At 48.4% G+C, this 15,035-nt stretch overlaps 1 protein-coding gene across 1 annotated transcript in view; it reads left to right on the forward strand.

The window, feature by feature from the left end:
* The first annotated feature begins 451 nt into the window (after positions 1-451).
* Positions 452-15,035, forward strand: part of ZMPSTE24 (zinc metallopeptidase STE24) — a 109,701-nt gene continuing 95,117 nt past the window's right edge. The window contains exons 1-2 of the mRNA XM_044997832.1: positions 452-629; positions 2,559-2,705. Of these exons, the coding sequence (XP_044853767.1) occupies positions 507-629; positions 2,559-2,705 (270 nt within the window). The 5' untranslated portion in view covers positions 452-506. The remainder of the gene's footprint in view (positions 630-2,558; positions 2,706-15,035) is intronic.

The raw sequence follows: 15,035 nt of genomic DNA on the forward strand, positions 1-15,035 counted from the left end.
TTGCAGTGACGCCGGGCCGGAAGCCGGAGTGGGGGGGGAAGGTTTTGCAGTGACGCCGGGCCGGAAGCCGGAGTGGGGGGTGGGGGGAAGGTTTTGCAGTGACGCCAGGCCGGAAGCCGGAGTGGGGTGGGGGAAGGTTTTGCAGTGACGCCGGAAGCCGGAGTGGGGGGAGGGTTTTGCAGTGACGCCGGGCCGGAAGCCGGAGTGGGGACGGGGGAAGGTTTTGCAGTGACGCCGGAAGCCGGAGGGGGGGAGGTTTTGCAGTGACGCCGGGCCGGACGCCGGTGGGGGTGGTTTTTGCAGTGACGCCGGGCCGGAAGCCGGAGTGGGGGGGTGGGGGGAAAGTTTTGCAGTGACGCCAGGTCGGAAGCCGGAGTGGGGGGGGGGAAGGTTTTGCAGTGTCGCCAGGCCGGAAGCCGGAGTGGGGGGGAGGGTTTTGCAGAGACGCCGGGCCGGAAGTCGGCAAGGACACGAGGCGGCGGCGGTTGCGGGTGGGGCGCTCCGCCATGGCGTTGCCGTTGCCGGGGGAGCTCTGGGCTGAGCTGTGCGTGGAGAAGCGGATCTTCTGCTCCGTGCTGCTCTTCTCCTGGGCCGTGTACCTGTGGGAGGCCTTCCTGGCGCGTCGGCAGGTGCGGGAAGGGCCCCGGGTCGGAGCACAGGGCGGCTGGCGCTGGGCAGAGCGGGCGGTGAAGTCCCTTTGCGGCCGCCTGGAACACCGGCCGCGTCTGTCCGCCTCGTGCCTTGCCGAGTGGGCAGCGCAGAGGCCGAGGAAGCGGCGGCGATTCTGGAGGGGGGAACGGGGAGCACACGCAGCTCCTGGCGCGGGAAATCAGGAGAAGCCCGTAAAGCTCCTAGCATGTGGTGGAAGGTGGGAATGAGGGGGACCCGGAGCTCTAACAATTACCCTTCCCCAATATGGTATTAAAGCGCTGGCTTAGGGCATTATTTAGGCCTTGCCTGCATGCATGGTTCTACTAGGGAAGTCAGTGGGATTGGTAGGCAGAATTTGATCCTCTACCTAGATTCTGCTCAGTCATCACCATGGCTCCCCATGTCATGTTCTGTGAGACAGAGCATTCCTGGGATCTTCATAAACCGTTTTTTAACATATTGTAAAATAAGAGAAATAAATAAATAAGCAACTCCAATGTCAGCTTTTGGTCTCTGAAATAATAAATCACTCCGGCTTTACATTTGTCATTTGACGGGATTTTAAGAACAACAGTTATTCTAAAGATTCTGTTGACATGTAGCTTTGATACATAAAGAATCACACAAACCTAGTACTGGACATTGTTTCATCTTTACTGAAATTAGAATAATAAATCTAATATAGAATTTTATTAGAGCATAAGAATGGCCATACTGGGTCAGACCAATGGTCTGTCTAACCCAGTATGCTGTCTTCTGACAGTGGCCAGAGCCAGATGCTTCAGAGAGAGTGAACAGAACAAGGCAATTTGTCGAGTGATCCATCCTCTGTTGTCCAGTCCCAGATTCTGGCAGTCAGAGGTAGGGATGCCCAGAGCATGGGGTTGCATCTCTGATCATTTTCACTATTAGCCATTGCTAGATCTATTCTCCATGAACTTATCTAATGCTTTTTTTACTCCAGTTGTACTTTTGGCCTTACAGTGTTCCCTGGCAACAAGTTCCACAGGTTGACTGTGTTGTGTGAGGAAGTACTTATGTTTGTTTTAAACCTGTGGCATATTAATTTTGTAGGGTGACACCCCCCCCCCCCCCGTTTGTGTGTTATGTTAAATAACACTTCCTCATTCACTTTCTGTACACCACTCATGACTTTATCCCCCCTGCAGTCATCTCTAATTCTAATGTATCTTTTTTGAGAGGGGTGACCACAACAGCATGCAGTATTCAAAGTACGGGTGTACCATGGTTTTATAGAGTGGCATTATTATATTTTCTCTCATTATCTATCCCTTTCCTGTTTCTAACATTCTGTTTGCTTTTTTGGCTGCTGCTGCATATTGAGCAGCTGTTGTCAGGAAACTATCCACAATGATTCCAAGATCTCTTTGTTGAGTGTTAACAGCTAATTTAGACCCCATCATTTTGTATCTATCGTGCCCACTCAATTTTGTGAGATGCGTTTGTAATTCCTTGCAGTCTGCTTTGGACTTAACTAGAGTAATTTTGAATTGTCTTCAAACTTTGCCCCCTCACTGTTTACACTTTTTTCCAGATCATTTACGAATACACAGGTCCCAGTACAGATCCTTGGGGGACCCCCTCTATTTACCTCTCTCCATTGTGAAAATTGACAGTTTATTCCTACCATTTGTTTCCTATATTTTAACAAGTTACTGAGCTATGAGAGGACCTTCCCTCTTATCCCATGACTGGTTATTTGCTTCAGAGCCTTTGGTGAGGGACCTTGTCAAAGGCTTTCTGAAAGTTCAAGTCACTCTAGTCCTCCTGTTTGTTGATCCCCCTCAGAGAATTCTAATAGATTGGTGAGACATGATATCCCTTTACAAAAGCCATTTTGACTCTTCCCCAACGTGTTAATATTAGTATGTCTTTCTCTCTTTCAGAGGAAGGTATATAGAACAACAACACATGTCCCATGGGAATTAGGACAGATCATGGATTCGGAAACCTTTGAAAAATCTCGTTTGTATCAACTGGACAAAAGTACTTTCAGTTTTTGGTCGGGCCTGTATTCGGAGCTAGAGGGCACTGTAAGTACCATAACTGCTCTATAATTTATACAATACTTTTCATTCGATCTGAATGTAAAATAATTTATATTTAATCCTTCAAATATAACTCCAGGGTCAATGTTGTTGCATGCCTTATAAGCCTCATACCGTGAGTGCAGTCTTTAGTAAGCTTTGGGTTATGTCATCACTGCCAAAAAAGTGAGTTTTTACACCAAGATTGCTATCTAATTGTCAAAAAAAAAAAATTTAGTCAGTGTGAACATAGCAGTACATTACTTCTCTGTTAACAAGAAAGCCACTATGCTGAGACAGAACCATGTGCAGATACAAAATTTGTATCTGCTTCTGATCCATAACCCACAGAAATGATCCATGGATATCTGCTTCAGTGGATGAAGATATCTGCAGATATAAAGTGGATATCAGAGGATTTGCTGGGCTTTAGATATAAAATTTGGATCCGCCTTCATCCACGATCTACAAAAATGGTTTGCAAATATCCACGGATATAAAGTGGATATCTACGGATTTACAGTAAATTGCCCTGGGTAGTTTCCTTGCTAGGACAGCATGCAGACAATTGCCACATTCATCAGGTAGTAATTCATCATCAGCAGAACTTGTACGCCTGCTAGACTTGGCGATCTTACGTTATGATTTTGCATTGTTCCTCTTTTCTTTTCCCGGGCAGTATGTGTGCATTTGTATGGATTATTTTTCCTTTTAAAAAAAATACACCAAAAAAAACTAGAAAATATAATGCGAAATTTTGAATCTGGAACCATAGTTCTGTCCCCTTGTGTGGATGCACTATTTAAGTCTTCAATTACATGATCTGTTTCTTAAGTGTGTAAAGAAAACACTGTAAATTTTCATATGGGTAGCATTTTGTAGTACTGTCTGCCAGTGTTCCTTCTAATTTTTCCCACCCATGTGCGGAATGAATTTTGTTATGTGCGCCAATATGGAGGTGATGTGTCACACATCACCTTCATATTGGTGTACATAACAAAATTCATGTGGTGGGGGTAGAGCCAAGGGGTTCAGAATGTGGGAGGGGGCTCAGGGCTGGGGCAGAGGGTTGAGGTCCAGGGGTGTGAGGGCTCCAGCTGGGGGTGTGGGCTCTGGGGTGTAAGAGTGTGCTCTTGGGCTATGGCGGGGAGAGAGGACTCCCCTCAGTTCTCTCTCTCCCCGCAGCAGCCCCTGGGCTGGGGGAAAGGTGCCTCTCCCTGCCGTGGCAGCTCCGTTGCTGGGGCTTCAGGATAGGCACCCCTTCCCTGGTCCCAGCAAGTCGAGTTGGGGCTGGGAGAGGGGTGCCTGGGTCTGCGCAGCCCCAGCTGTGCTTGGGGCTGGGCTGGGCAGTGCCTGAATCCACGCCACCGCAGCTGGGTCCGGGCTGCAGCAGAGTTGGGGACTGGTCTAGGTTGGGGCTGCGAGAGGGGCACCCCTCCTCCATCTGGTCCCCGGCCATGGCAGGTCCATGGGCGGATTCCCTGAGTGCCTAAATAGGTTGCTGCGTGGCCATGCAGCTTACAGGGAACTTAGCTGTCTTCTGTGGTGGGAAAGTAGCGAGTGATACACACAACAAAATACAATTCTACCCCGATATAACGCGATCGTGGGGAGCCAAAAATCCCTACTGTGTTATAGGTGAAATGCCATTATATCAGGGTAGCGGTGGCAGGGTTGCAGTGGTGATTTAAAGAGCCCGGGGCTCCGGCCGCTGTGGGGAGCCCGGGCCCTTTAAATTGCCGGCCGAGCCCTGCTGCCGCAACCCCAGGGTAGCGGCGGTAGGGCTCCGGCGGTGATTTAAAGGGCCCGGGGCTCCCCGCAGCAGCTGGAGCACCGGACCCTTTAAAGTGCTGCCCGAGCCCCACAGCCGCAGCCCTCGGGTAGCAGCAGCAGGGCTCCAGCGGTGATTTAAAGGGCCCGGGGCTCCCCTCTAAAGCGCCGCCAGAGCCCTGCTGCTACCACACTATATGCGAACCTGTGTTATATTGGGTCGCGTTATAGCGGGGTAGAGGTGTATACAGTAAAATGTAAGCAACATATAAATGCATTATAATAAAATGTGATAAGACATTATCAGTTTTCACATGCAGTATCAATTAAAGTTCTGTAACTACAACATTAAGCACCTTAATATTTATGTAAATTAGTGTATATTTTTAGTATATTTTACTGTTCCTATTGTGCTCTGTACTTAAAACATTCCTTTACAATAATATTAACAGTTAAGCTAGAAACATACCTACATTTTAATGTCAGTTTTATGGGGTGGGATTTTAGTTTTCAGAATAATTTTAATTAGAAGTTAGAAAAATAATCATAAAGTGCAAACACCCTTCAGAGGTGTAGCTGTTTCCAAAGCAAGGTATGGAAAACAACTTACATGACATGTCTGTCATTAAAGTTATACCACACAGTTATGATCATGACGACGTTATGTGAGAATGCAAAGCTGATCAATTATAAAACAAGATTGGGAAAAGAGCATCAGCTTGAAATAGTATAAGATCATATAATTAGACTATTGTAAAACATACACACAAGGGAGCAGAGGTAAGAAAGTAAGTTCCATCTTAACTTGGATTTCTTCAGTGCTTTTCATGAACTTCAAGTTGCATTTTGTGTTTGTGTGTATACATGTACTTTACAGTTCTTGATATAACACTCATGTTCGTGGTATGTGAGTTAGGATTTTTCCAGCAGATTGTAAAATTGTTTTGACACACAAACCATTTTTTTTTTTTTGGGACCAACTACAGACCTGGTTAGATTTTTTTATTTAAATTTAAAATAGCCTAATTTTGAAAACAAGAATGGAAAAAAATTGAAAAATTATTTGTTAAACTGTCATCTCTCTTTTTTCCCATCCTACATTAGTGGATTAGTGGACGGATGGTATCATGGCACCACCTACTAGAAGCAAAAAAGCAAGGAGTTCTGAAACCTCATCCTGATAATATTAGCCTCAGTCAGAACAGCCCCTCTCCAGTTTTGTGTTCTCTACGCAGAAAGTTGGAGGCTTCACTTCATCTCCTCTTTTTAGTCTCTCTGTCCCTCTTTCTTTGTCTTGTATGGACACTAAGGGTATGTCTACACTACAAAATTAGGTCAATTTTATAGAAATTGATTTTATACAGTCGATTGCGTATATTCACACTAAGCGCATGAAGTCTGTGGAGTGCATCCTCACTACTGTGGCTAGCATTGACTTACAGAGCGGTGCACTGTGGATAGCTATCCCACAGTTCCCGCAGTCCCCGCTGCCCATTGGAATTCTGGGTTAAGCCCCCAATGCCTGATGAGGCAAAAACATTGTCACGGGTGGTTTTGGGTACATGTCATCAGGCCCCCTTCTTCCCCCCGCCTCCCCCGCCCTCGCTCCCTCCCTCTGTGAAAGCAACAGAAGACAAACATTTTGTGCCTTTTTTTCCTGGGTTACCCATGCAGATGCCATACCACGGCAAGCATGGAGCCTGCTCAGCTCACCGTCACCGTACGTCTCCTGGGTCCTCCTGGCAGACCTCAGTGAGCTCGATCAGGGGTTCCTGGACAGACATGGCCATCCTCCTCTTAGAGCACTGAATGGGAGCCAGAGACTCCAGGTCATTCTCTTCTTTAAATTTCATCTCATGGAGATTCAGTCCTGCTTGGAATATCATGCGAGCTGGAGGCTTCTGCCTCAGGCTGCTCTCCCATCTGACAGCACCGCGCGGTCGCACCTACCCCAGCCTACCCCTTGCTCCCATGGCTCATGAAGCCTGGACAGTAGTAAGGAGCAGTTCAACTATAGGCTGAGCAAGTGCAGAATGGTGGTAGAATGTGCCTTTGGACATTTAAAAGCTTGCTGGTGCTGTTTGCTGACTAGGTCAAACCTCAGCGCAACCATCATTCCCATTGTTATTGCAGCTTACTGTGTGCTCCATAATATCTGTGAGAGGGGGAGATGTTTATGGTGGGGTGGGAGGTTGAGGCAAGTCGCCTAGCGTCCGATTTTGAGCAGCCAGACACCAGGGCGATTAGAAGAGCACAGCACGTGCATCAGAGAGGCTTTGAAAACCAGTTTCATGACTGGCCAGGCTTTGGTGTGACAGTTGTGTGTGTTTCTCCTTGATGCAAACCTGCCCCCTTCGTTGATTTTAATTCCCTGTAAGCCAACCATCCTCCCCCCTTCGAAATAAAGTAACTATTGTTTTGAAACCATGCATTCTTTCCTTATTAATTTAAAAAAAATGAGATAACAGATAAGGTAGCCCGGGTGGGGTGGAGAAGGAGGGAAGGACAAGGCCACATTGCTTATTGTAGCCACACTAAAAATCAAACTGTTTGAATGACAGCCTTCTGTTGCTTGGGCCATCCTCTGGAGTGGAGTGGCTGGGTGCCCGGAGCCTCCCCCTTCCCTTGTTCTTGGGCGTCTGGGTGAGGAGGCTATGGAATATGGGGAGGAGGGTAGGCGGTTATACAGTGGATGGAGCGGGGATCTGTGCTCTTGTTGGCTTTCCTGCAGCTCCAACAGACGCTTCATCATGTCCGTTTGCTCCCCCATTAGCCTCAGCATCGCGTCCTGCCTCCGCTCTTCGCATTCAATTCTTTCCTGGCCTCTGCCACTGAATGCCTCTATGCATTAAGCTATGCCCTATCAGTGTGGGAGGACTGCATGAGCTCAGAAAACATGTCATCGCGAGTGCATTTTTTTTCGCCTTCTAATCTGCAATAACCTCAGGGACGGAGATGATAGGGGGAGCATAGAAACATTCGATGTTCTATGATTCTCGTGGGACTGCATGGTCACCAGTGCTGCTGAGTTCACAACGCTGACCAAACAGGAAATGAAATTCAAAAGTTCCCGGGGCTTTTCCTGTGTACCTGGCTAGTGCATCGGAGTTCAAAGTGCTGTCCAGAGCAGTCACAATGGAGCACTCTGGGATAGCTCCCGGAGGCCAATACTGTCGATTTGGTCCGCACTACCCCAAATTCAACCCAGCAAGGTCAATTTTATTGCTACTCCCCTCGCCAGGAAGGAGTACAGAAGTCGATTTTTAAGAACCCTTTAAGTCGATGGAACGGGGTTGGTTGCGTGGACACATTCATTTTAAAATCGACCTAACATGGCTAAATTCGACCTAACCCCGTAGTGTAGACCAGGGCTAATGGAAAAACGTGAGGTTGTCACACTGCATTAAATCAGTGAGAGTGTGTGGAAGACAGAGCTCATAGCTCTTCAGCTGAGCAGTGCCCCAAATCAGGGGCTCTCAGCTGGGGTCTGCTGTTCACAGATTGTGAATCCCACTGGTCAAAGACATGCTGGTATGTCTGACCTTTCCCAATCCTTAGAAGTAACACCCCAGAAGAAATATGATGGTCATGAGCCCACCTAAGGGATGTTGGCGTGTTCAGTCTTCCCTCATGCTTGGAATTGTGGGCTGCCACAAAAGGGACACTTACAGCTTTATCAATCTGCCTGCCTGCTGTCAACTTCTTCGAATGCTTGCTCATGTCCATTCCATGCTAGGTGTGTGCGTGCCATGTGCACAGTTGCTGGAGATTTTTCCCTCGGTGGTATCCATTGGGCCGGCTCTAGCACTCTCTGGAGTCACATGCAAAGAGTGCCTCCGGCCTCACACCTTCTCAGTTCCTTCTTACCACCCAGGACGGTTGCTGGAACAGCCCCTCTTGCTGTAGCAAGGCTTCTTTCCCGGTGGTTTGGACTTTCTCTGTACATATTTTGTATAGTTATTGGAGTTAGCATATAGTTCTTAGAGTCAGAGTATATGGTAGTGTTAGTAGTTTTCCCTGTTGTTGAGGGACTTTTCACCCCAGGGGCTGGGCATGCTCTGATCCCTGGGCTTCAATCCGTGTACCTCCTGTGGCAAACTGATGCCAGTTGATGACCTGCACCCTAGCTGCCTAAACTGTCTCACATTAGAGAGACGTGCCAGACCTGCAGAGACTTCAAAACCCACATGAGAAAGGATAGGGGCATTCTTATGAAGGTGGCCCTCAGAGCCGAGCTGCTCTGAATCAGCACCAAGAACCTCAACATCCACGTGGAGTGCTCCCCAGCACCGCGCTCTCTTCCTGGTGCAGAGGAAGAGGCATAAGAAACAACTCACCAAGAGAGGGCATTCTCCAGGGCAGAGGAGGGACAAGTAAGGAGTGACTAGCATAGTGAGACCCGCATCGGGCCACTCGTCCTCCCCCAAGTCTCTGATGGCTCTGCCAACTCTGCCTAGAGTGTTGAGTCCGGTATGGGACCGGCCACCGACTTCCGGGAGCAGCTGTGGGATCAGACGTCTGCTGGTTCCTTCAATCCCAGAGGCTTTCCAAGTGGCAAAGTACCTGCTGTCACTCCCGATCCTGCTGGCCCCTCAAGGACCCTCATCAGCCAAGACAACCAGGGACAGAAAGGAGCAAGGGTTGACATGCTCCATGTGGCACCATCCAGAGGCAAGCCCTCCATGGTCCCGATGGACCGGTCACTGGCCTGTCCCCGGTTCCCCAGCACGCCTGGAGATGGAAGCAGATATGGCACTGCTATGGTCTCCAGGGGCAGAATCCTCTTCTGAGTCTGAAGGGGAATCCTTGGCTGCACCCAAAACCTACTGGTGCACAGCCTACGTGCCAGACTTCGGTGCCAGCCCTCCTGCTGGCGCGTGGCCACTGGCTAATACAGTGACAGTATTAGAATCCTTCAGGGTTTCCCCTGGTACTGGGCCCCCCTTCCCAATGCTCATACTGAGTGGTGTCAGAAAGGTGAGCTACTCTCTCTTCCTATCTGACATTGGACCCTGATTTCAGTACCGACCCCGGTAAATGGCCCCAATGGCTCTGGTGGAAGGTGGAGTAGGAGGAGGGAGCCCATCCTCTGGCACAGGCCGCCTCCTTGTCATCCCCGGCAAGGCAGTTGCAGGCCCTAGTAACCCACTCCTGCAGGATGACGTCAGGGCCCACCAGGAGTTCCTGAAAAGGGTCACTGCGAATTTGGGCCTGGAAGTTGAGAAGCTTAAGAAGTCAGCACACAGCCTAATCAGCATCCTGGCTGCAGCTGCTCCCTCCAGAGTGGCCTTGCCTGTTAACGAAGCGGTCGATGGGCCCCATCAGAACACTGTGGCAGACGACTTCTCTGCCCCTCACCTCAAAAAGGGCAGAAAAGAAATACTATGTCCCAGCCAGTGGGTTTGAGTACCTTTACTCACCCCCCTTGCTGCCCACCGGGGTCTCTGGTAGTGTTAGCAGCAAATGAGCGGGACAGATGGGCAGTCGAGTGCTACCCACAAAAATAGAGTCCAGGAGACTGGACCTGTTTGGATGTATGGTTTCGACAAGCAACCTTTAGTTACATATCTCCAACCAGCAGGCCCTGCTGCGGAGGTACAAATTTAATCTGTGGGACTCATTGTCCAAATTTAAGGAGACTCTGCCATAGTAGTCAAGGCAGGAGTTGTTCACAGCCATCCTAGAGGAGGGCTAGACTGTGTCCAGGACTTCCCTCCAGGCAGCTCAATATGTGGCTGATTCAGCAGCCAGTACTATAGCATCGGCAGTCATCAGCAATCATGTGGTTCTCCCTCTTGAAGTGCAGCAGTCCATCCAGGACCTCCCCTTTGAGGGCACCTCCCTGTTCTCTGAACAGACAGACTCAAAGTTCCACAGCCTCAAGAACTGGAGGGCCACCTTTCTCTCCTTGGGCCTTTATACACCTGCAGCTTCCAGGAAGCACTTTAGGCCCCAGTAGCCTCTCAGGTTTGCAGTGTCTCCCAAATAGGAGCCCTACAAAAGAAAAGGAAAGGGTTAGAAGGGGCGCCAACACCTCCCTCCTACCACAGCCTCCCAAATGGGCTCTCATAGATATCCCAGCAGGGCCAGGCAGACATTTTCAAGGTATGTCCGAGAGTGATATGCCAGTCTTGACCCAGATCCATCTCTCCTTTTATTTTTGGACTGCCTGTCGCCTTTCAACCCTGTGTGGTCAGATATAACGTCGGACCATTGGGTACTGAGTACAGTAACTGTCAGTTACGCTCTCCAGTTTTCATCCACCCCTCCCTCCCACCCTCCACCCCGTCCCTCTTCAGGGATGACTCTCACAAGCTGCTTCTTGTCCAGGAGGTGCAAGCCCTCCTATATGTGTGGTTCCTCAGGACTTGAGCGAGAAGGGGTTTTTACTCCCGATATTTCCTAATCCTGAATACTGGGGGGCGAGGGAGAGGGGAAATCTACAACCTATCCTGGACCTGCGTCGCTTCAACAAATATTTCAAGAAAGTCGTCAGAAGTCAATTCTAGTCCCAGTTCAGAGAATAGAGTTCTTTGGGGCAGTGCTCGACTTGACCCAGGCCAAAGCCTCCCTACCGGAAGCTAGATCACACCTGATTTCTGAGGTCACGATCCCCCCAATAACGACCGCTCAGTTTTGCCTCAAACCATTTAGACACATGATGGCATGTACCTGCCTCATGCAGTATGTAAGGTTGTGCCTCATACCCCTCCAGATATGGCTGGTATCGGTCTACTCCCCGAGCAGACACCACCTGGATTCTACTCACAATTCTGCCTCCGGTCTTCGCTGCCGTGATGGGGAGACCCAGGATTCGTAATGGAAGTGGTACCTTTTGCTGCCCCTGAACTGTCGATAACCCTAGTCTCGGATGTGTCAGACCTGGGATGGGGAGCCCACCTTGTCAGTATCATCTTCCAGAAGTAGGGGCCTCCTCAGGTGGACCTGTTTGCCACCATACAGAACAGGAAATGCCATCAGTTCTGTTGGCTGCATGGGCACAGCCTGGGTTCCCTCTCCAATGCCTTCCTGCTCTCATGGGCAGATCACTTACTGTATGCTTTCCCACCGATCACCTTGGTTCATAAGGTCCTCCTAAACATCAAACAGGACAAGGCGAAGATTATCCTGATAGCATCGGTGTGGCCGTCCCAGCATTGGTTCGGTATGCTTCTGAACCTCTCAGTGGCAGAGCCACTCCTGCTTCCACTCCTCCCAGACTTGATTTCACAAGACCATGGCTAGTTGCTTCACTCAAACCTCACCTCGCCTTCCTGCTCCTGACTGTATGGTGGTTGTGTGGCTGAAGCCTGAGGAGCAGGCCTGTTCAGATCAGGTTCGACAGGTCTTGCTAGGTAGTAGAAAGCCTTCCTCCAGGCTGGTCAAGTGGAAACGTTTCACTTGTTGGGCCTCTGAACAGAATCTTTCTCCATTCCAATCTTCTCTGCAGTCTATCTTGGACTACCTGCTCCACCTAAAGCATCAGGATCTGGCTCTCTCATCTATTACGGTTCACTTGGCAGCCATCTCAGCCTTCCACCTGCCTGTGAATGGCAGATCAGTGTTCTTCCATGAGATGACGGTCAAGTTTCTCAAGGGGCTGGAAAGACTTTACCCTTAGGTTCGTGAACCAACCCCCCGCCATGGGACTCACAGGGCCTCCCTTCAAGCCATTAGTATCATGTCCCATACTAGCAGCAAAGAATCCTGTGGCACCTTATAGACTAACAGACGTTTTGCAGCATGAGCTTTCACCCACGAAAGCTCATGCTGCAAAACGTCTGTTAGTCTATAAGGTGCCACAGGATTCTTTGCTGCTTTTACAGATCCAGATTAACACGGCTACCCCTCTGATACATGTCCCATACCGCTTCTCTCTTGGAAGGTTACCTTCCAGATAGCGATCATCTCAGCTAGAAAGGTCTCTGAGATTAAGCCTTATGTCAGAACTCCATTATATAGTGCTCTTGAGATTAAGCCTTATGTCAGAACTCCTTTATATGGTGCTCTTCAAGGACAAGGTCCAGCTGTGTCCCCATCCGGCCTTCCTACCAAAAGTGGTGTCGCAATTTCACAACAACCAGGACATTTTTCTACCTGTCTTCTTTCCAAAACTTCACAATACTACTGGGGAACATTGGATGTTAGGTGGGCCCTCACAGTCTATAGTGAGAGAACTAAGCCCTTCAGCAAGTCCACACAATTCTTTGTAGCAGCAACAGAAAGGATGAGAAGGGTACCTGTGTCATCCCAAAAAAATCTCATCCTGGATAATTGCCTGTGTCCAAACTTGCTACAAACAGGCGAAGTTCTGCCTCTGGCCATAGTGATCACTCATTGCACAAGAGCCCAGGCTTTCTAGGCAGCATTCATCACACAGGTACCAATTCAGAACATCTGCAGAGCTGTTACCTGGCTGTTGGTTCATAACTTTGCTTCCTGCTACTCCATCATCCAAGAAGTCCGTGATGATGTCAGTTTCAGGAGAGCAGTATTGCAGTCAGCATGTCCATGAACTCCAAGTCCACCTCCAGGGGTACTGCTTGTGAATTACCTAGTATGGAATGGACACAAGCAAGCACTCGAAATAAAAAAAAAAGTTACTAACCTTTCGTAACTGTTCTTCGAGATTTGCTGCTCATGTCCATTCCAGAACTGACCCTCCTACCCCTCTGTCAGAATTACCGGCAAAAGGGAACGCGGCAAGGAGGCGTGGGGCTGGTGGTGCTCTTTATACCAGTGCATAACTGCACAACTCAGAGGCTGCTAGAGCTGGGCCAACGGATACCTCTGAGGGAAAAATCTCTGGAAGAACAACATTTATGAAAGGTTAGTAACTATTTTATCTTGCCTCAGCTTGCAGCTTGTCGCCATAGCTAATACAGCTCTGTGGTAGCATCTTTGCATCCACAAAGTCCAGAGCTGCAGTTCTGGGCTCTGTGGTAGCATCTTTGCAACCACAAAGTCCAGAGCTGCAGTTCTGGTAAGTCCCAGTTTGGGGAATAACTGACTAGATGGTAGTAGTGCTGAAAAGGATCTGGGGGTTAGAATGGGTCACAAATTGAATATGAGTCAACAATGTGCAATTGCAAAAAAGGCTGGTGTCATTCTGGAGTACTGTGTTGAGTTCTGGACACCACACTTGAGGGAAAAATATGGACAAATTGGAAAGAACCCAGAAGAAAGCAAAAAAAAAAAAAAGTTTAGAAAACCTGACCCCACTGGAATGTGTTGCCTAGGGAGGTGGTGGAATCACCATCCTTAGAGGTTTTTAAGACCTGGCTTGACAAAGTCCTGGCTGAGATGATTTAGTTGGTGTTGGTCCTGCTTTGAGCAGGGGGTTGGACTAGATGACCTCCTGAGGTCTCTTCCAACCCTAATCTTCTTTGATTCTATGACCTATGAGGAAAGGTAAAAAACACTGTGGTTTAGTCTTGAGAAACAGAGACTGAGGGGGTATCTAATAAGTCTTCAAATAGGTTAAGGACTGTTATAAAGAGGCCTGTGAACAGTTGTTTTCCATGTCCATTGAGGGTAGGATAAAAAGCAATTGGTTTAATCTGGAACAAAGGAGATTTAGGTTTGATATTAAGAAAATGTTTCTATTGATAAGGATAGTTAAACTCTGGAATCAGCTTCCAAGGGACGTTGTGGAATCCCCATCATTGAAGGTTTTTAAGAACAGGTTGGACAAACACCTGTCAGGGATGGTTTAGGTTTACTTGGTCCTGCTTCAGCACAGGAGCCTAGGTTAGATGACTTTTTGAGTTCCCTCTAGACAGACCTGCATTTCTATCATTCTGAGAGTTCCTTCTGTCAGTATTAGTGTGTCTTAAAGACCAGTGATTCATCTTGGGATCCCTCAGTATGGCTTGATCTTCATTAACAGGCTAGGATATGTACCTTTCTTTGACACTTTAGGGCAGACTTCTTTCCTTTAAGATACTTTCTTTGTTGCGGCAATCTCACAGTGATGAGGGAGTGAGCTCATCTTTAATCATCCCTTCTCCTTCACGCTCTGTTCTTTCCAGAAAGTTTTATTATTAGCTTACTCTTTGTCCCCAAAGTGAACACCCAGTTCCATGTGAGTGAACCCGTTGTTCTTCATCTGTCTGAACCCGGTACCCCCTTTGGACAATAGGCTGTGTTTTGTTAAGTATGTTCTCAAGTTCGATCTTAATAATTCTCAGGAATTTAGAAAATCAAAACAGCTGTCTCTGTTTTGAGGGTTTTAAAGGCTGCAGCTAATGCCAGTGTTGCTTTTTGTGCTTTAGGCTGCATTCTTGCAGCATATGACCAGGTTGGTGGGCTGGGCTTGGCTTGGATTTATCAGGTGCTACTTGGCTAGAAAAGTCTCCTCTTTATGGGCAGTGAGCATTCATTTCCTAGGTATATAAGGTGGCAATGTGGTCATCATCCTGCTTCTTGATATACCTCCTCATTAACTGGGCCTCTTTGCTTCTCAGGCTGTCTTTTGGCTCCAGGGCACTGCTAGCAACACGGTAAGGTAGGCCCCCTGCACCTCCTGTGACAACTGCTTGTTACATACACTGTCTGTCCAGTAAT

This window comes from Mauremys mutica, chromosome 23 (genome assembly GCF_020497125.1).
Source record: "Mauremys mutica isolate MM-2020 ecotype Southern chromosome 23, ASM2049712v1, whole genome shotgun sequence".
Lineage (NCBI taxonomy): Eukaryota > Metazoa > Chordata > Testudines > Geoemydidae > Mauremys > Mauremys mutica.